The following is a 22,945-nucleotide window of genomic DNA, read 5'->3' as shown; positions in this document are numbered from 1 at the left end:
GTTTTTTTAAGGTATTTTTTTTCTTCAGTATTTTTGTATTCCCTTTACCAAGCTGTTAACTCTTTTTTCCATAATTTTCTTGCATTACTGTCATTTCCTTCACCAATTTTTCCTTACCTGTCTTATTTTAACATTTTTTGAGCTCTTCCAGGAATTACATTAAAATTGGGCTCTGTTCTTAGGGTGGAGGGAATGCTGTCCGAAGTTTTAAGTTTTTTGGACCATTAATTCTGAGGGTCTGTAAACTCTCAGCTCTTCCAAAGTGATATGTTTCCTGCTCTTCTGGCTTATGTTCTCATCTGTGAGTGACCACGAGCTTTCTTTTCCACTTGGAATTGTGACAACAGTCTCCACTCTCTGTTAATTGCAAACTTTGGCGTTCTAGTGTGCTTTTTAATGGAAGGATTGTGAGTCAGAAATGTCCCTCAGCTATTGGCTATATAACCAACCGAGCCTTGCACCAGTGCTAGCAAAGAAATCCCTATTATCTCCTGATCATTTGTCCAACTCCTTCCTACCATCTATTGGCTGAGAGTTTTAGAAGCTTCAGTAACTTCCAAGGTCTGGGATACAGCACATCCTGTCAGGCCTGTACTCCAAAAATTGTTTCATCTTATTCTTTTGTGAATTCTGCCACTCCAGAATTCGTTTTAGGGCCTTTTATTTAAAGTTGTTTGAAAGGAAATTTGGGAGAGCTAAGGTGAGTCCCTCCCTTTCCTCTGCCATCTTGGCTCTGCCTCTCAGAAAGAAAGACTTTTAAAAAAAAGCTGATGTGTAAATGGGTTACCTTGATCAGATTCCAAGCTCCAAATTACAATATCCGATACCTGAATGAATTCTTCCTTGAGAAAAATATTAAAATCTCTCTTTCACTCTTGGTTGAGCTAAATTATCTTGTTCCCAGTGGAGAGCTCATTCACATCCTATGTTGTCTGGCATATTCTTATCTTTATTACTTCTCTGATTTCTATTTGCTATGGGCTTGGATAAATAGGTTTATTTGCTATTTATATTTTTTGAAGAATTGGAATTTGGTGAGAAGAGAATTAAGCCTTGATTATATATTTTGGGGTGCACCATTCTTCTGAAGGGTTAGTGTTTAGAAACTAGATTTGAACCTAGATATTATTTCCTATAGATTAACAATATTTAGGAGGGCAGATGGATATATAATTCTAATCTGAAACACTTTTCCTCTGAGTAGAGTAGAAAAGCTAACCTCATGACTATAGTATTCTGCTTTCCTTTCTGGCAGATAATAATAGTTCCTTGGAGAACAATAGTCAGAAAAGACTCTAGAGATAACTAATCATCTCGTCCTTTGAGCTAAATCTAGAAAGACCCATATAAATATATATAATGTACAAAGGCAACTGATAGCACATATATGCCCCATCTGTGGTATTATTAAAAAAAAAACTAAAACAAATGACTATTTGTCAATTGAGGAATGATTCATATTCTTATAGGTTTGACAAAGTTCTCTATACATTTGATATATGAGACCTTTATCTGAGAAACTACCTGAAAAACTTTTCCGCCTCCAGTTTTCTGTTTTTCTTCTAATGTTGGCTATGTTGTTTTCATTTGTACAAATTTTTTGTGATTTAATGTAAGCAAAATTATTCATTTTATATCTTGCAATGTTACCTCTTATTAATTCATAAATTCTATTTATTCATATATCTGATAGGTAATGTGTTCCATATTATTCTAGTTTTCTTATGTTTCTTTTTATAGCTAGATCACAAATTCATTTTAATATTATCTTGGTATAAGTGGTTTAAAATATTGATTTATACCCAATTTCTGAGACACTGCTTTGCAATTTTCCCAACAATTTTTTAAACCAAATATTGTATTCTTATCCTGAAAGATTAAATATTTACTTTTGTCAAACACAAGGTTACTATAATTATTTACTGCTTTATATTGTATGTATACTTTGTTCCTTTAATAAGCTTTTCAGACAGTTTTGATAATTATTGTCTTATAATTCAGCTTATTATCTAGTACTGCTAGATCCTTCCCTAACCTTTAAAAATATTATTTATTCCTTTTATATTCTTGACCTTTAGTTCTTTCAAATGAATTTTGTTGCTATTTTTCTAGCTCAGTAAGTTTTTTTTTTTTTTTGGGGGGGATAATTTAATTGGGATGACATCGAACCAAGTAGATTAGTTTAGGTAGAATTCTCATTTTCATTATATTGGCTCTGCCCCATCCATAAACAATGAATATTTTTTCAATTATTTAAATCTGAATTATTTGTATAAAAAGTATTTTATAATTATTCCCTTGTGGCTTCTGGATTTGTTTTGGCAGGTAGATTCACAGATATTTTATATTGTATTTGGTTATTTAAAGGTGGGTTATCTCTTGCTGTCTTTTCCTGCAGGTGGAAGGTTCTGAAATCTGTCTGATCAACTTCCAATGCCTACATAGTCTGGGTAGCCTGGTCTTTCCTAACATCCTCCCAAGTTGTCTTAGGCTTGATTGCCGCTTTACTGCCACCTTAAAGTTCATTTTGAGACATTATTTAAATTATTTTGAGGGACTTTAGGAGAGCCAGCTAATTCTCTGCCTTATTCCAGAACCTTCCTAGAATCCCTTTCTTTAATACTTTCTAATAATATCATATTCATAGGCCACAATTTGTTCAGTTATTTCCCAATTGACACATATCCAGTCAGAATCAACCAAAAACCCTATAATATAAATATTATTGTAAATATGTGTCAACTTCCTCTTTCTATGAACTCCAGGAGTATTGACTTAGTAGAGATAATGCTATTCAAAGAGTATGTACAATTAATAGCTTTTTGGGTATAATTTCAAACAATTTTCTAGAATTACTAGATGAGTTCATAGTTACAGCAATTGTGGATTAATGTGTTTGTTTTCCCACAAACCATCTAGCACTTGTCATTTTCATTTTCTGTCAATTTTGCTAATCTGATAGATGTGAAGTAATACTTTAGAGATGTTTAAATTTTCTTTTTTCTAATTATTAATGACTTAGAACATTTTAAAAATATGGCCTTTTATAGCTTGAATTTGTTTCTCTGAAAACTTTACCAGATCTCCCAGATTTGGTATGTTTGATTGTTGTTGTCATTATCTCCAACGATATGTATAGCTTCTATAATTTATTTAATTTTTGGGATTAAATTAGTCATTTAGTTAATAGATTTATTAAAGTCCTACTATGTGTCAGACTTTGTGCTAAATGTCAGAGATTGAAAAAAAAGGTAAAAGGCAGCCTTTGTCCTCAAGAAATTTAATGGGGTAGAAAATAAGTGAAAAAATATGTACAAATCAGCAGTGTATTTGGATAAATAGAAAATAACAGAGGGAAAGCACTAAAATTAAGATTGGGAAAGACTTCCTGTCCAAGATGGACTTTTTTAGGGACTTGAAGAAAGTTAGGAAAGCTAGGAGACTGAGATGACGAAACAGAACATTCTAGGCATTAGGGATAGCCAGAGAAAATTCATGGAGTCAAGAGATACATTCTCTTCTTTGTGGAACTACCAGGAGGACAGTGTCACTTGGTTGAATAGAATATAGGGGAGAGAGGCATATGGGAAGGTATAATAAAACTGGAAAGACAGTAGAGACCTAGGTTATAAATGGCTTTGAATGGATTTAAGATGTTGTTTTTGGTCCTGGAAGTGATAAGGAGATTCTGGATTTTTTTTTTTTTTAATATGGAGTGATATGATTGGACTTATACTTTAAGAGAATCATTTTGACAGTTGAGGCTGGATTGGAGTGGAAATAGACTTGTGGCAGGCAGACCAACCAACCAACCTCTTTTTATCTCATATCATTCATATGTATTCTGATTAGAAGATCTTTGATATCTTTGGAGAAAGTAGTTTCAGTTGAATATTGAAGTCAGAAACCATATTTTAGGGTTAAATGAGAGAATGAGGAGAGGAAATAGAAGTTACCTGTTGTAGATGCTTTTTCAAGAAATTTTGCCTCTATGGGCAAAAGAAATGTCATATAATAGTGAAATAAATGGAAATATAGGAATTAAATGGATTTTTTTTTGAAGATGGGGAGGCTAGAATCACTAGACAGAGAGAGATTAAAGATGCCAGAGGCAGGTTAACAGAAGGGACAGTCTATTAGGAAAGCCAACATGGAATTAAATCACTTGTGTAATTAGAGACATTTGCCTTGGTGGGGCGTAGTGCCACCTCTTCATATAAGACACAAAGGAGGAGTTCAATTGCAGAGAGTATCTGAATGATGTGAGACAAAGAGAGAAGAAAAGAAAGTTCTCAGTAAATGGACTTGATTTTTTTCTTCTAAAATGATTTTTAAAATTTATGATGAAGTTACTCAGTTTTCACTTAATTTTTAATTTTTTCTTCAGAGATCCTTTATTAATGTAATTTTTTCTTTTCTTTTCTTTTCTTTTCTTTTTTTCTTTTCTTTTTTTTTTTTTTTTGGCAAGGCAATCAGGATTAAGTGACTTCCCCAAGGTCATATAGCTGGTGAGTGTTAAGGCCATATTTGAATTCAGATCCTCCTAACCCCAGGGCCAATTGTATTTACTGTACCATTTAGCTACCCATATTCATACAATTTTTATAGCATCATGGTCAGTAAAATTTGCATTTAATATTTCTATGTGTTTTGTACTTATGAGATTTTTAATCCTAATACATAATCAAATTTTTTTGTAAAAGTGGACTACTCAGGTAAGAAATAAATATATTCCTTTCTATTTTTTTTTTTTTTTTGTTACTCTCCAGAGGTCTTATTTCTAATTATTCTAAGCTTCTTTTAGGTACTTCATTTTTTTTTTTTTTTTTTTTTTTTTTTTTTTTTTTTGGGTTATGTTTTGGCTAGATTTTTCTAGGGTAAGTTGAAGTGCTTCCTATCATAGTTTTGTTCTCTATTTCCTTCTTTAAGTAATTTAACTTTTAAGATTTTAGTTATGACAGTAGATACATCTATTAGTAATAATAATATTAATTCACTGCCTAGTACCTCAGTACTTCAGTACTTTTCAGCAAAATATAATTCCTTGTCTCTCTTTTAATTTGGCCTCTTTTTGTTATGGCTTTGTCTGAGATCATGATTGTTACCCTTACTTTTTTTTTTTTTTTTAACTTCTGTGGAAGCATACCAGTACCTTATTTTGACTAAGTATCTTTCTGTTTCAAGTGTATTTCTTGTAATCATTTCTTTTCTGTTGTGTTCTTATTTTCTGTTTTATGAGTAAATTCATTCCATTAACTTTTCACAATTAGGATTGTTATGCAAAATTTTTCTTCATCTCATTCTTTGTGTACTTTTATTTCTCTGTTTTCTGTCCTCTTTTTCAAAGAGTTTTGTTTTCTGACTAACCTTTCCCTTAATCTACCAGCAAGGTAGTACAAAGGATACAGGCCTACATTTGAAGTCCAGAAGACCTTAGTTCAATTCCATCCTCAGACATTTACTGGTAAACCTGGGCAAGTTACTTAACTTCTATCTTCTTCAATCTCCTCAATTGTGGAATGAGGTTAAGAATTGCACCTACTTCACAGGATTGTCATCCTTTGTTGTCAAATTTGTTGTCAAATATTTCACTCAGCTTGGATCTTTTCATCAAGAATATTTCAAATTCCTCTATTTCATTAAAAATCCACTTCCTATTGCAAGAATATATTTAGTTTTGCTGGATGAGTTATTTTTAGTTGTAAGTCTAGATCTTTTGCCTTCTGGAATATCATATTCCAATTTCTTTGCTTTGGGTTTCTTTCAGGTGGTATCTAGTGAATTTGTTTTTATTTATATTTTGCCCTCTAGTTATAAGAGAACTGGGCAATTAAAAAATTCTTGAAGTATGGCATCTGGACTTTCTAATGCTTTTCAATTCACATCTACTTGATCTGCTTTTCAGGTTGATTATTTTTATGAAATTTTCTTCTATTTTTCCCCCTCAGTATTTTGATTTTGTTTTAATATCTCTTGATGTTTCATGAAGTAATTAACTTCATAACTTTTAGAGAGTTATTTTCTTGTATAGGATATGTATCTCTTCTCCAAATTTTTAGTTTCTTTCCATATCTTTTTCCCATAACTCTTTATTATTCTCCATTTCTTCTCTATTGTTCTCAATTTGGTTGATTTCAGCTTAATACCTTCTTCCCAACCCTCACAATTCATCTCTTTTGGAAATTCTTGTTGGACTGTGTCCAAGCTTTATATTTCTTTGAGTCTTTTTAAAAAGTAAATGTTTTATATTTATTTTCTTCTGGGCTCATGACTTGAGATTTCCTGTTACTATTATGTTATAATATATTTCAAACTTGCTTATTTTTCCATCCTACTTCTTGATTTTGGACTTATTCCATGAGCTCAGCACACTCCTGGGCTATATGTCTGGGCTGAAATTTTGTTCTTCTAGATTCTTCTGTTTCCTTAATGATATCAATTGGTGTTTTATTCTAGGATTTCAGGGTTAGCTTAGTCTGGGTACCTGCAAGATATTAGATTCAAGAGTGATGTATGTAATCCCAAGGCAAAATTTTATTGTCCTACCCCTTTTTGCTGCTTGACCTAGATTTGAATTTTGAACAAGACTTCTATCAGCTCTATCATGTTTGGAAAGTTAGGTAGACTGCTGCTAGACTCAGACACAAATGTCTGGCCAGACATTTTATCCAATGTCCTCAGAACTCTGTTTTCCTCTGCCAACTTGAATTGGAAAAATGACACGTGTTTTTTTTTTTTTTTTCTCTTGGATTTCCCAATCTAGATTTTTGTAGAGGAGAAATTATGGGGATCTTCGCTATTTCTTTGCCATTCTAACTTAGTCCATAAATTCCTTAGTCCATTTAAGGACCTTTAGGGATTAAATGATTTGTGGGATGTCACCACCTAGAAGTCTGATTTGAACCTAAAGTTTTCTGACACTGAGTCCAAAATTCCATTTTCCATATTGTCTGACTTATAAGATATACATAGATAAATAAGCTAAAATTTGAGGGGGGAAAAAGTAAATTAATATCTTTGGAGGTCAAGAGGTCAAATGATTTGTCTACTGACTTTTAATCAACTTCCACTATATTATGCTGCCTATAATTTACAGGTTTGACATTTCAGAATAGGCCATATTTTCTATCCATTAAAGCTTTGTCTTTTAGAATTTATAGGCATTTATTTTAATGCTTATAGCTCAAAAGGAATTGCATTTTTATTCTAATAAATAGTTCCTTTTAAATCATCTTTGTAGTGGGGAACCTTAGGGCTAGAAGACTGGGATGAAAAAAAAGACTTTTTTACTTTGAGCTATGTTATAATAATTTTTTTTGGCTGAAGCATTTGGGATTAAGTGACTTGCTTAGGGTCTGTACAGCCAGAAAGTGTTAAGTGTCTGAGGCCAGATTTCAGGTCTTCCTGACTTCAGGGCTGGTGCTCTATCCACTGCACCACCTAGATGCCCCTGACAAATTCTTAAAGATGGGATTTATTTGGTTTCATATGTTGTTTTGTGTTCTTAGGTATCTCTCTATATCTTTATTTTACTTTGGTACAGAATTAAATGTGTGAATTTTATCTTTATCACATTTTATCAGTAGTTCAAAAAAAGTGTCAGGTGGGCTTTATAAAACAGATTTAATATTTTATTCCTTTTTGACCTAGGAGAATCAACTGGTCATAGAAAGTAAATATTTAAAAAAAATTTATAGCTTTTTATTTACAAGATATATGCATGGGTAATTTTTCAGCATTGACAGTTGCAAAACCTTTTGTTCCAACTTTTCCCCTCCTTCCCCCACCCCTTCCCCCAGATTGCAAGTTGACCAATACATGTTAAATATGTTAAAGTATAAATTAAATACAATATATGTATACATGCCCATACAGTTATTTTGCTGTACAAAAAGAATCGGACTTTGAAATAGCGTACAATTAGCCTGTGAAGGAAATAAAAAATGCAGGCAGACAAAAATAGAGAGATTGGGAATTCTATGTAGTGGTTCATAGTCATCTCTCAGAGTTCTTTCACTGGGTGTAACTGGTTCAATTCATTACTGCTATTGGAACTGATTTAGTTCATCTCATTGTTGAAGATGGCCACGCCCATCAAAATTGATCATCATATAGTATTGTTGTTGAAGTATATAATGTTCTCCTGGTCCTGCTCATTTCACTCAGCATCAGTTCATGTAAGTCTCTCCAGGCCTTTCTGAAATCATCCTGCTGGTCATTTCTTACAGAACAATATTATTCCATAATATTCATATACTACAATTTATTCAGCCATTCTCCAATTGATGGGCATCCACTCAGTTTCCAGTTTCTGGCCACTACAAAGAGGGCTGCCACAAACATTTTTGCACATATGAGTCCCTTTCCCTTCTTTAAGATCTCTTTGGTTTATCAGCCCAATAGTAACACTGCTGGATCTAAGGGTATGCACAGCTTGATAACTTTTTGAGCATAGTTCCAAATCCCTCTCCAGAATGGCTGGATGTATTCTCAATTCCACCAACAACGTATCAGTGTACTAGTTTTCCCACAACCCCTACAAAATTCTGCAATGCCTTTCCCTGTCATTCTAGCCAATTTGACAGGTGTATAGTGATTTCTCAGAGTTGTCTTAATTTGCATTTCTCTGATTAATAATGACTTGGAGTATATTTTCAGATGGCTAGAAATAGTTTCAATTTCATAGAAAGTAAATCTGAAATAAATGTAAAATTGTAACTTTTGGAATAATGTGGTAAAGTAATTGGAACATTAATTTATCCTTTGAAATTTTTGAATACCTACCAAAATCGATAAGTCTTTATTAAGTTCCTCGTAGGTATTCTGCCAGGGCCTAAGAATGTAAAAATAAATATAAAATAATCCCTTTCTTCAAGAAACTTACTTTTCATGTGGAAAGATAACATGTAAACATGGAAGTACATACTAATAGGAAGCTAATTGTGTTTATTGGGGAAAAAAAAGAAGGGTGTCATAGTCAGGCCTTTAGGAAGATCAGATCTTTAGGAAAATCATTTTGGCACCTGAGTGGAATTTGTATTTGAATGGAAAGATACTTGAAATAGAGAGACCAATCAGAAGACTTATTGCAGTAGTCCACAAAAGGCATAAATCAAGGGGATCTTATGGAGATAGAATTATTAAGATTTGGCTGCTGAAAATGACTCTGAGTTTGCAAATTTATATGTTTAGAATTATTATGGTATTCTTGACACAGGCACAGAAGTTTAGAGGAGGGGATTGTTTATAAGAGAAAAGAGTAGGATGAGTTGCTCTGTACATTTGAATTTGAAATTTCTAAGGACTTGTTCAGGTAAAAATGTCTCTGTTAGGAAGTTGCTGATGTTGGACTGAACTCAGAATAGAGACTAAGGTTGGATATATAGATATGGAGGTCATGTGCAAAGAAATATTTGAACCCATGGGAAATGAAGAGATCCACAGAGACTGTGGATAGAAAGTAAAAAGGGCCTGGGATAGAGTCTTAGGACATGTTCTAAAAGGGAAGGTCATGGATACCAGCAAAGGAAACTGAGGAGTATTCAGAGAAGTAGTTGAATCACAGAGTACACTGAAATGAAAAGGAAAAAGGAAAAATATAGACCAAATATTTGGATGATTTTCCTTTTTAAGGTGTTTTCAAAGTAGAGACATGTAATCATCTTCTATTCATATTTTTGGTTTCTTCTTTTCTGTTTTATATTTTATGGCACTAATATCTATTTTGAAAATAGTGTTCTTTACCCAAAGAGATTATATTATCCAGCTGGGATGTCTACAGAACAGAATCATTATGATATTCTGCTCCAAGGACTAGTAGGGACTCTTATTACTCCAAGGAAAAGAGAGTCCATTTCTCCTCTTATCCTGAAAGAGGGAGATTTCAATTTCTATTTAGTACTTGCCAGATATATATTATATCTAAAGCTAAAAAAAAAATCTATTCAAGTACTTTGCTACTTTCTTATTCATCTTTTTGTATAGGCGTGAAGGTCTCTAGCTATTAAACTATTAAATCTACACCGAGGTCTCTAACTATTAAAATTTTGCTCTATAATTCTTTTACAACTTATTTAAAGTATTTAGATGCTGGACAATTTGGTCCCTACATATTGAGTTTTGATATTATTTCACTATCAATGGCTCTTTTAAGCATAATGTTGTTTCTTTGGTACTCTTTTTTTTTTTTTAACCATTCTATTTTTACTATTACATTTTCCAAAGTCATAATTGTCATCCCTGCTTTTTTCAGTTTGACTGGGGTAAAATGAATTATTCTCCAAACCTGCTTTTAATTCTCTGTGAATCATTATGTTTCAAGTTATTTTTGGAAAACAACTTTTTTGGATTCTACTTTCTAATTGTGTCTCCTCTGTTTTATGGATGAGTTAATCCTCTTCCTATTCTTTCAATTACATGCTCACAATTTTTTCTGTGTTTGACCTTTATCCTTTTCTATACAAAGAAGAAGAAATCATGGAAAGAAAAAAATGAATGAGTACTAGCAATCTGTAAACGAAATAATTTATTTGCACTCTAGTGTTCCTCTTCATTTTTACCTTAATAGTCTAGACCTTAGTCTTTGGTTCTTGCATTACTTTTAATCACCCCCTCCTTTATGAAATAGGTCCTTAATTAAAAAATCTTTTGTTTTTATATCATCTAAATTTCTGCCTGTATTTCTCTCCTCTCTAATTGAAATCCCTAGAGTATGTGCTTGATAATAGAATTTCAAAATTGAAGAATAGAGATATTTTAGCCCCTTTATTTGCTTCATTACAGATTACTTTCAAAAATGGCTATGCTAATGCATAGCTGTATAATAATATTCTAGTGTATCCAACTTTCTATAACCCCTCCAACATTGATTATTTCATTTTTTTTAGGTCATATTTGTTAATTTGATGCCACCCTCTAAAATTGTAGGTTTTTTCCTTTGTAGTTATTCCCTTTACAACTCTGTTCTTCTTTTGATTTCTGTATTTCCATTTCAGAATTTCCGACCAACTCTGATGTTTCATTAGGAATATTTAAATGTATTTTATTCTGTTTAAGATCTGTTCTTTTTCCCCCAGTAGGATTGTACTTAGTGTCACAGGATAAGATTTTCATGTTTGTAAGCTTTTTTCTTTTGCCTTTTGAAATACATTAAAAGATTTTTCTCTTCTTTATTTTAGTTTCTGGGTTGCTTGGGTTTTTTGTTTTTTCCAATCCTAGTTATGGTTTCCTTGATACTTGAATTATTTCTTTCTGATTAGGCAATTTTTCATTGATTTGAAAAACTCTAAATTTTGGCCTTGTGCATTTTCATTTTGGGATTTTTTTCAGATGGCTTACAAGGGGATTCTTTCTAACTTATCCTTCTGTCAATATAGATCTGGCTCAGGCAGTTTTATAATTTCTTGAAACATGGCATCCAGATTTTTGGTTTGGCTATATTTTTCAAGGATTTCTCTGTAATGTGCTGTTGTTTTCAGAAACTGCTGATCGCTCTCTAGGAGGAGATCTGCTATCTCAACTGCTGCCAACTCTGACATCGTGTAGAGACTCTTCTCAATCTCTCAAGTGCTGCCCTCTTTTATCCTCCCAGAGAATGGGTGTGGGATAACGCAAGGGCTTCTGGGAAAAAATACTTCAAGCAATGAACTTGCTCTTCCTAAGCATGCAAGCTCCTCCCCAGAAGTTTGGAAGGGGTAAAACTCCTAGTAAAGGCTGGAACTAGAGAATTGTTAAGTACCGACTTAGCACCTAGTAAGAACCTAATATCTCATTAGCACTTAGTAAGAACCCAACATCTCCCCTTTTCTTTTGATTTAGAACATAGGGTGGTCATGACCTTGAAACATAGAATCCATCAATATGGGAGGCATTACACATAATTACATAAACACATAGTAACATATAACACAACACATGCTAGAAGTATGTAACAAATAACATGATCAAATAATCATAAATTGAGAATTTATACATGTCCATAAGTCCATTGTCCATTAGTCTTATCTTGTATTAGGAAATCCAATGATTCCTGCTGGTTTTAAAGTTCTTTAACAGTCTTCTTATTAGCCATGCTCTTTCAGTGTCAGATGTTTCTTAGATTTTCTCCTTTGTTTTGAGGTCTTTCTCTTTTTCTGTCTCTCTCCAGGTGCTTGTTGCCACCCATCTGTTTCCTTCTTCATCTATTTCCTTCTGTCTGTTAAAATACAAGCAAACCCTCACTCCCAGGCAGTTAGCTTATCTAATTTCCTTCTATTTACCACTTTCTAAATCTCTTCTCGTCATCTGGCAATTACATTGGAGTTGTTTGCACTGGACACAGCCCTGTTGGTTTAAAAGACCTGTATTCTCCCCAAGTGTAATCCATTTTTGCAATCTGATTGCCTTTTGGCTGACTGATCAGGTAATCCCTTTCTGCCATGTGATTGCTTTTCTGCTGGTTGATCAAATCAGACTCCTGACCTTCTAAAGGCTCTTTGGGTTTAACATCAGCTGCCATCATGCCCCAAATCTTTTTTGCCTGGGGCCCTGGACCTGGGCCCCTCATCCCATTTCCCTGAATTAGTCCACACTTTGATGCCCAATGGAGTCCTCTGTTGCATTTTGGACATGGAGTATTGGGTCTTCTTCTCCTACCCTGTCTTCTCACTTTATCTCCATATTTATACTGAGCTCTCAGATGTCCAATTTTTCCACATTGGAAACATCGATGAATTTCTCTAGAAGTCCCTTGCCAGGAGGGACTCTTTTGTTCCATGTTCATCATAGTCTGGGTGTAAAAAGCATTTGTTCCCACTGCAGCACAGTGTCTTATGATCTCCTCTAAAGGAACATCTTTGTCTAATTCCCATATAATTATTTTGCAAATCTCATTGGCATTTTCCTTAGCCAGATGTCTGGTCATTATTTCTGTAGCTGCATTTTCTCCAATAGTTCTTTTGACAGCAGTTTGCAAACGTCCCACAAAATCTGCAAAAGGTTCATTGGGACCTTGCTCTATTTTAGTGGAAGCCTCTACCTGATCTTTCTTTTCGGGGAGGGAACCCCAAGCTTTTATTGAAGCCTTAACAATTTGCTCATAAACTGTCATGGTATAATTAATCTGTTCTGAATTCTCTCCATACTGACCTTCACCAGCTATGTGCTCAAAAGTGAATTGTGTGTTAACTCCTATTTCCAAATTGCATCGGACTTGGATTTTACATAATTCATGAAACTCCACAAGCCATAACAAATTTTGTCCAGGTTCTAGACATGTACTTGCTATGGATTTCCAGTCATTCATATACATTAAAAATCAGACAATTTTATATGATGTCTAAATAAAACTGACATAATGCTTATCTTTTCCTCCCCTTATAACCAGATTAGGAAGAAACAGCAAGAAGTGGTGGGCTTTTTGGAAGCCAATAAAATTGACTTCAAGGAATTTGATATTGCTGGTGATGAAGATAACAGGAGATGGATGAGAGAAAATGTACCTGGAGAGAAAAAACCACAAAATGGAATTCCTCTTCCTCCACAGATCTTTAATGAGGAGCAGTATTGTGGGGTAAGACATTATTTTTGCCTTTTGATGGATGACAAAGTTCACAAAGTTTAAAATTCTTCTGCATGAAAATTAGAAGCCACCTAAAACTAATGTATTTAGTAATACCATCTTATTGATGGTTTCAAGAGTTGTTTCTGTAGAAGTCTAAATAAAATATATATTAATTTATTAGTATAGTAGAATCTTATACATATTCAATTCAACAAATATATATATATATATATGTATATATGTTATCCATATGCATATATTTGTATACATACATATACCTACACAAATCTGGGCAGTGAGGAAGATAAAATGATTAATAAATAGGATATGAGCTCTTATAAGAGCTTGGCTTGGTGATGTATTGACAGTGACAATTAGTAATGTGATATGTATATGTGTATGCATGTATATGTATATGCATATACATACATATATATTGAGAACTTTAATTTACATTTGAAACTTCATTTATACATGTTATACATAAGGATTAGGCAAGTTTATATATCTGCTTTGTAAAGTCAGCATGATGTTTATCTTCTCTTATCCTTCTAACCAGTTTAGGAAGAAATAGCAAGAAATAGTAGGCTTTTTATAGCATTTTCATAGTGAGTTTTTATAGGAAAAAAATGATAGAATTAGCCATATACATGGGCACTGTGAAAATTTGTTTTGCTTGACTATGTATATTTGTAACCAATATTTTTGTTTCCTTTTTGTTTTTCATTTGGGAAAGGCAGGTGGGAGCTAGAGATAGGATGCTCAAAAGAAAGAAAAAAACTCACTGAAGCTTTTGAAAAATTTCACAAAAGAGAATTGAAATAAGACAAAAATACAAATAGGCAGGGCAGCTTTGAAAATTATATATTAAAGTTATTATATCCTTATGAGAAAAAATAAATTGTACTTAAGAGGTGCAATTTTATATATAATTCTTTTTCGTATGCATATCATTATTATGTTAGCTATCTTAATATAAAAAGAGTAAATTCCTTCACACAGTGCAACTGTTTTATATTGGCACAAAGGGGTGTGTGCCAGGAATTCAGGGTAATTTTTTATGTGAACCTACAAGGATTCTTCAATCACAAATAGATAATGAATTTATTTAACAAAAACAAAAGTAGCAGTTTCGGCTTTTAACTCTGAAGTGGGTTAATAAGATCTGAAAACTAAATTTCTTTTGCTCCTATCCCTTCGGTGTCTATGTTCCCCAAAGAATCATCTGGAGGATTTTTCTAGTGAACTTATATTGCCTTGGGTACCTTGTTTGTTTAAGTATGACTAGGCTGCTAATTATATACTTGAAGTCACTCTTACTTGGAATTAAAAAATGAAAGCGAGAGAACAAGAGTGATACAGATTTAGAAAGAAATGAGCTGAGTTGGCCAGAGTGGATGAACACTAGTTGAATACAGTCTTTGGTTTCTGGAGGAAAATCTGAGTAGCACTTGAGCAGTTGTGGACAACTTCTTCATCTCTTGAGATGAGAGAACTAAAGAGCCCCACAGATGGTAGTGGATTATGGAGGGGTTACTGGATTAGTTTTACAACTATGGAAACAAGAACTGACAATAGTAGAATAGTAGTGATGTAGTAAAATATAAATTCATGGACAAATGGAGGATTTTTTGGACAAACCTCTTGGAAACAATAGGAAAGATCATAGAACAAGTCCACTATAGACAAATATTCTTTATTAATTCTCATTTGTAAAATAGGCAAGTGTGCATGCTTTTTAAACACAATCATTATTCCCACTTCCTGTTATCCTATTGAGAGGCATAAACCATGTCTTTTCACACACTTCTTCAAGGTCAACTAGTAAATTCTCAAAACAACCAACGTTGCATTGTTCTTTATAAGTCACTCATATACAGATTATAAAGTTTTTCACATACAATCTTCTCATGTGTAGACGGTAGTTTTTCATATTCAACAAGACAAAAACTAGTTTCACAAAAAAATGAATGCAATATTTCAGCTTGATTAGCCTTTGCCTTACAGGGCTTTTTCTCAAGCCACAAACAAAAGAGAGCAAAGACAACATTGTCTGCCCATCTCTGACAGAACTTATGCTACATTGAACTTTCCAAATTACAAGAAAGTCTTTCAATAGGGAGTTGGTATTTGATCCTGGGGTCAACTAAGTGTCAATCCTTTGTCAGATGTGCTTAAGACTGTTGTCTGGACAAAAAGTGTCCCTTTTTAACAAGATATGTTAAAATTCTAGAAGTTTTTGTTCTCTTTGAATGCAGGCAATTTCTTCCAGGTCCTTGTAATTCCCCTAATAGATCCTTGCCACTGCAAGGTTATCTTTATTGAAAAGAAGGCAAATAGGTTCAGTTAGAGCAGGACAAATAGGCGCAGTTAGAGCTGGGGTTCTTAAACTTTTTTCACTGGCAACCACTTTTTGCCTAAGAAATTTTTATGTGATAGAGGGTATGTAGGCATATAAAGTAGGTATACAAGTCATACATTTACTGATAATAAATTATAATTTTGTGGTCCCCACATTCAGTTATGAGACCCCATATGGGTAAAGCTGGGTGTAAAAGAAGTAGCAAAATTTTATAGGCATTTTTACCACCCCCCCCAAACTCATAGAGAATTTTGCTTTTACAAAAAGTAAGGTAGTCTAGACCTAATTAAATACAAAAATAACTAAGGACATTTCTACTAGACAATAAAATTCTAGTGATTCTAGACTTCTCACATTAAATAATATCAATTATAGGCTTCAATAATATAGAAGGCATAAATAATTACAACAGAATGGAACACCCACTGAATAAAAACTGACTGTTATGATTATAACCTAGCTTTTATTTGGCCAGTTTTTCTTGTCTTTTAGTCTAAGGCATCCAGAAGTAAAAAGGAGTTTAGGTCTATAGTTTTAGATCTTTTTCTATATAGCATAATCCTAAATTCTAAATCCATAGTTCTCATTGGGCTTAAGTCCCAGGCATTCTGACTTCTCAGGGTTTTTCTGCTAGGTAATCTTACCTCAAAGGTTGCTATAACTTGAAATCCTAGGTCTAGTGGGGATTCTACCACTGGTACTTGCAATTCAAAAGGATAAACAAAATCCAATGTCAAATCCATTTCCTGGGTCCATAGGATAAAAAGGGAGTAAGACTTAGCTCTTATTTTCAATTCAGCTTATGGTACTGAACCATGAGTGATTTTCACCCTTTCTAACAGGAAAGAGTAACATCATTATTCGGTGAAGAGTACTTGTATTTAATGTACAATTAAGAGAAACTGGGTTACAATGCTACTTAAATTATTAGTTATGTTGGTGATTATTTAATTTCTTTAAAAAATTTAAAAATTTTTTAATTTATAACAAACACAAAATAAGAAAAAACAAAATAAAAAAGAAAGACAGAAAAAAGAAAAATAAGAAACATTGTCCTGTTTTCAGAACATCAGGGACGATTCAAAATAAGTAGCAATAAAAATTACCATTTCAAGAAAGCATATATAATAATAGAATACATTATATTCATGACTGTGCAGCTTTTCTTTGCTTCCTTGTAAATTTTCTTTTGTTATCTGTTGTGTATTTTTCACTTTATTTTTCCCTCCTCCTCTCTATCTCTGTCAAGTAGGATACCGTTAAGCATAGATATATTTATGTATACATACATACATATATACATACACACTTGCCCGCACCCCTATCCACACACACGCCTATATGCACATATACTTATACTTACATACATATACACATACACAAATATGTACATATGCATATATACATTTATCTAAAATGATATTAAAATAGCTGACATATAATATAGATTTCTCTCAATTAAATTTTAAGTGTGACTTTGAGATCAATGATTATTATTCCCATTTTTCTAATAAATTCTACTCCTGATCATTGTTACTGTGTTTGTGTATTTCTCTTAGTTCCTATCCCTGCAGACTCTTCTACTTTAGTTCTACTTTTTAACTTGCCTTCCTATTTAACCTTCCTATGCCCCAGCCCCTATCATGGATTCCTCCCTTATATTCTCTCCCCAATCTTTCTCTCCCTTTTTATCCCATCTCCATTAATTTATATACTTTGTCTCATTACTATACATTTGCACATCCTTATATATATCCCATTTTATCCTATTTTCTCCCCTTATATTTCTTTATAGATTTTGGAGGGTGCTATATCCTTCTTGGTATATTTATAATTTGCTTGATATATTTTCATCCATAGGCCTAGTTCTTTTTATTGTTGATATATGTTGCATTCCAGTAACTGTGATATTTTATTGCAGCTGCTGATAAATCCTGTACAAATTAATTGTAACTTCAGCATTTTTGAAATTTTTGGTTGTTTCTCGTAAAATTTTCTCTTTGATCTGGGGACTTTGAAATTTAGCAATAATGTTCCTATATGTTTTCCTTGTAGTATATCTTTGAGGGGGTAATTAGTTGATTTTTTTTCTATTTCCATTTTCCCCTCTTCTTCTATCACTTCAGGATAATTTTCATTGGTTATGTCTTACATTATTGTGTCAAAGTTCTTTTTTTATTACAATTTTTCAGTTAAATTATTCTCATTTTTCTCTTCTTGCTCTATGCTCTAGATATGCTGTTTTTCTTATGTTTCACATTCTGTTCTATTTTTTTTTTCATTCTTCATATTTTGTTTTGCTATTTTGTGATATCTTATAGCTTCACTGGCTTCTTGTTCAATTTTAGTTTTCAAAGAATCATTTTCTTCTTTATTATTCTGGATCTCCTTTTCTAGTTGCTTGACTTCCTTTTCACAGTCTTCTTGATTTTCTTGGATAATTCTTAGTTTTTAAAAAAATTTCCTTGAATCTCTCTCATTTGATTACTAAGGTCTTTTTGAGTTCTACAAATTCTTCTATAAATTTCTGGGCAGATGATTATTTAATGTCATTCTCTGGGGTAGAAGAAGCTTTTTTTTTTTTTTTTTTTTTTACTTCAATGTCTTCCTCTGATTATGAACTCCAGTCTTCTCTATTCTTATAGTAGCTTTCTAATGTTGAGGTTTTTTTTCCTCCTTTGTCTGCTCTTTTTTTTTTTTTTTTTTTTTTAAATGAGAACTTAATAGTGTAACCACCTATAGTTCTGGGACAGGAGAGATATCCTTTGGCTTTATTTTGATTTTTCCCTCTGTGATATAACTCTAAATCAAGAACTCTGCTCTCTTTAAGTTCTAGAAACCAGCAGCTTCCCTGCCCCAATGTTTTTGCATTTAACAGAATTTGGTAGTTTCTTCTCACCCAGGGGCACATCTCAGCAGTACAAGTGAACCTGATATTTCTTTTCAGTTGATGTTCCCTTAATCTTCTCAGACTCAGATTCCTGACTCCCACACCACTGGGAAGGTGAAAGTTCCTGTGGTTCAGGCTGAGGCTACCTCTGGGCTCAGCTTCCCTAGGGTTTCCTGCTTGCTTTTTGTTGTAGAGCTAGCCTAGAGGTATTATACTTCATACCAGTTAAACCTCAGTTCTGGGATCTGTCTTTTGGTCTTCTTAGGTTAGGAGGAACTCTATACTATCCCAAGCCTTACTTGATTTTCACTGCCCTGTGTTCATCCTGAGATGTATTTGTTTTGTTTGTAGGGGAAATTTGGAGGGAGAACTTGGAATTTTCTGACCTACTCTGCCATCTTCTCAGAATCCTCCATAATTATTTAATTTCATAAAGTCTCAATCCTGAAATATAAATGTGGATGAAAAAAATGTATGTACTTCATAAGATTCTAGTGAAGAAACCATCTTGTAAATCAAAAACTGTTATATAATGTGAGTTTTTTTTATTTGGCCCTGTGATTTCATTGGTGTGGAAAATCCCAGGGAGAAAATTCCTTTTGGCAATATAGATTGACAATTATTCAGCAATTTATATTTGAAGAGCAAATATTTCTAAGATATTTGCATGTGATATTACTCAAGTTACAAAGAACCAAATAATTTGAAATTTTAAAAAGACCTCAGCAGCCTTTTAGTCCAGCCAATACACAAAAGAACTGACAAATGGTCATCTAGTTTCTATTTGAAGACCTCCAAGGAGGGGTGAGGAAGGTGAGGATACTGAGTAGCCTAGAATTAGATCTTGAGTACCATAAACACAGGGGGACAAGGAAGTGTGAGGAGAAAGAGGAAGAGAGGGATGGGACTGACAACACAGCTGGAGGGCATAATCAGGCAGACCAAGTTGAGTACCATGCCCCACCTCCACCTTTCATTTACCTCTGATTATACCCTAGCAGGTGCCCTTAGTGCATTTCCCATCTTCTGACCCTTCTCCATCAATTTTGACTTCTTGGGTAGAGGGAGGAGGAGGAAGAGTGGGAAGGGCAGTGACACCATCACACCCCCCCCCCATACAGAAGCCCTGCCCAACCCCTATGACTTGATTACAAAAGGCACTACTTAAAGCCCAAGAAGAAGGACAGGATACCTATGATTTGACAATAGAAGCATACCCTATGATTGAAGAGTTTAACTCCTTTTAATATAGAAATTATAAAAGATCTGAAAAAGGCTTGCACTCTTTATGGGGCTACATCATCTTATATAAGATATTATTAGAGAATTTGGCTTTTGAAGTTTTAACCCCTAATGCTTGGAAATCTATAGCAAGGACGTGTTTAGAACCTAGACAAAACTTGTTGTGGCTTTCTGTGCATAGCGAACTCTGTAGGATACAAGCCCAATGAAATAGTCAACCTGGAGTTAATATACCAGTCACCTCTGACCAACTAACAGATTTAGGTCTTTATACAGACACCTTAGTGCAGGTTAATTACCCTTTGACAGCATATGAGCAAATTGCTTCTGTTGCTATCAAAGCATGGGGCACCCTGCCTGGAAGACAAGATAGAGGAGAGCCTTCACAAAAATAGCCCAAGGTCCAAATGAGCCCTTTGCTGATTTTGTGGGACGTTTATAGACAGCTGTCATAGGAACTATTGGTGAAAATGTAGCAATAGAAATTATAATAAGACAACTTCCTAAAGAAAATGCTAATGAGGATTGTAAAAGAATTATACTAGGACTACACAAGGATGCTCCTTTAGAGGAGATCATAAGATACTGTGCCACAGTGGGCACACACACATACCTTTTATACCCAGGCAGACTTTTCAAGATTGGAACATAGGAAGATAGGGTCCCTTTTGGTAAGAGACTTCCAGAGAGACTTGTCAATGCTGTTGATGTGCTAAAGTAGGACATCTGAAAGCTCAATGTTGACATAAAGATAGAGTGAGAAAATAGGCTGGGAGAACAAGACCCCAAACCCCTTATCCAAAATACAACAGAGGCTTCTATTGGGCATGTAGATTGATTCAGGGAAATGAGATGCGGGGCCTAGCTAGGACTCCAAACAAAAAACATTTGAGACATGATGACAGCTGATGCTACACCTAGAGAGTCTTTAGAAGTTCAGTACTCAGATATGACCAATCAGCCAGGAAGCAACCTGATGGGAGAAAGGGATTACAATTAGTGAGAATAGAGTTGTATGCAGTTGGGACTACTGAGATATCCCCTGAAGAGGTGAAATCTGTCCTTGTCCAGCCTGTAGATCCTTTGCCTCTACATACAGTAGGCTTGATCATTTCACCTCCTGAGAGTCCTTGCAAAACAGTGTCATCCATACACTGATGTGGGAAACTGGGGAATGTCTAGATAACATCCCAGTCACATATATAGGTAGATAATGTGTGACTTATCACCCCAGGAGAAGCAGTAGCATCAGGTTTATTGACACAGACCCCTAATAGACAATCTGGTAATATTTGCCCAGATTTTGACTCCAAGCAACAGAATCCAGGAATATACTAGACTGCAGCAGTTACAGCTGACCAACCTATGCTCACTATCTATATAAATGGGATACCATTGCAAGGATTGGTAGACACAAGTGCAGATTGTATAGTCATTAGAAGTGCCAGCTGGCCCAGTCACTGGCCAAAGATTAAGGTAGACACCTACATGTCTGGTGTAGGAGGATCAATAGCAGCTGAAGTTAGGGCTACCCCTTTGAGATGGACTTTTAAAGGTAAAACAGGAGTTTTTACTCCTTTTAGAGGTGAAAAAATCCCCATCAATTTGTGGGGAAGAGACATTTTACAACAATTAGGATTACAAATAAGTACTTTGGTTTTTTTAGGCAGAGCTGCTGTTAAAGGCCTGCCAAGACTTATACCTGTTTCTATCCAATGGAAAACTGATATACCAGTGTGGATAGAATAGTGGCCCTTAGCTAGTGAAAAAATTCAGGCCTTATTAGATACAATACAGGAGCAACTTGACCAAAAGACACTTACAACCTTCTCTAAATTTCCCTGTATTTGTTGTAAAAAAAGAAATCTGGAAAATGGAGGAGAAAAGTATTAAGAAAACAGATGAAAACTATGGGAACTCTTCAACCTGGACTTCCATTTCCTACTCAATTGTCTAAAAAAATGGCCTCTAAGGATTATAGACATTAAGGATTGTTTCTATTCTATCCCTCTAGATAAGGAGAATATGAAAAGATTTGCCTTTTCAGTGCCCAGTGTTAACTTAGCTGAGTCTTATAAAAGATATGGATAATAGTTTTGCCACAAGGAATGAAAAATAGCCCTACTATGTGTCAAATGTATGTTGCTGCTGCTCTTACTCCAGTAAGAAAAGCATTTCCAAAGGTAATATTATTACATTACATGGATGTTATATTAGGATGTTCACCTGAGAAACAAATGTTAGAAGCATGTCTCCAAAAGACCATAGAAACACTAAGGAAGTACAAATTGCATTTAGCTCCAGAAAAAATTCAAAGACATGCTCCTTTTCAATATTTAAGATATGAAGTATACCCTAAGGTGCTTTCCTTAAGGACAGAGAAGCTAAACACCTTAAATGACTTTCAGAAATTGATAGATATCCAATGGATGTGTCCAGTGTTAGGCTTGACTACCTATCAATTGCAAGCATTATATGACATTTTAAAGGGAGACAGTGCTTTAAACTCACCACACCAGCTTACAAAAGAAGTTCAAGAGGCTTTGAGAGAAGATGAGCTGGCTTTATCCAATGTTGTTGAAAAAGTAACTTAAAAACCCTTGGAAATATCAGTTTTTACTACAAAAGAGATACCCACAGCAGTCCTTCATTAAGGAGACTGTATGATAGTGGGGTGAACTTCCTAGCACAACCAGAACAAAGCCTTACCCAGTGCTTATGGCTAGAATTTTATTAAAGGCCATTAAGCGAGCAGTACAATTATCTGAGATAAGACCTGACAAGATATACACCTTTTATAACAATGCACAAATTAATGTTTTGATGTGAAACCATCCCAGGGTGGCAAATTTTATTGGCCACAGCTCCAAGTTTTACACACGGGTCTCCATTAAAGATAACCAGACTATAA

The 22,945-nt window shown here is 34.1% G+C and overlaps 1 protein-coding gene across 4 annotated transcripts in view; it reads left to right on the top strand.

Moving 5' to 3' along the window:
• Positions 1-22,945, top strand: part of SH3BGR (SH3 domain binding glutamate rich protein) — a 77,063-nt gene that overhangs the window by 12,590 nt on the left and 41,528 nt on the right. For all 4 annotated transcript variants that reach the window (XR_012487989.1, XR_012487990.1, XM_074300504.1 and 1 more), the window contains exon 2: positions 13,364-13,549. Coding sequence is in view for 2 of the 4 variants with exons in the window: in XM_074300504.1 (XP_074156605.1) it covers positions 13,364-13,549 (186 nt within the window). In the remaining 2 variants the exon portion in view is untranslated. The remainder of the gene's footprint in view (positions 1-13,363; positions 13,550-22,945) is intronic.

The sequence above is a fragment of the Sminthopsis crassicaudata genome, chromosome 3 (assembly GCF_048593235.1).
Source record: "Sminthopsis crassicaudata isolate SCR6 chromosome 3, ASM4859323v1, whole genome shotgun sequence".
Lineage (NCBI taxonomy): Eukaryota > Metazoa > Chordata > Mammalia > Dasyuromorphia > Dasyuridae > Sminthopsis > Sminthopsis crassicaudata.
This window is presented reverse-complemented; position numbering and strand designations above follow the sequence as displayed.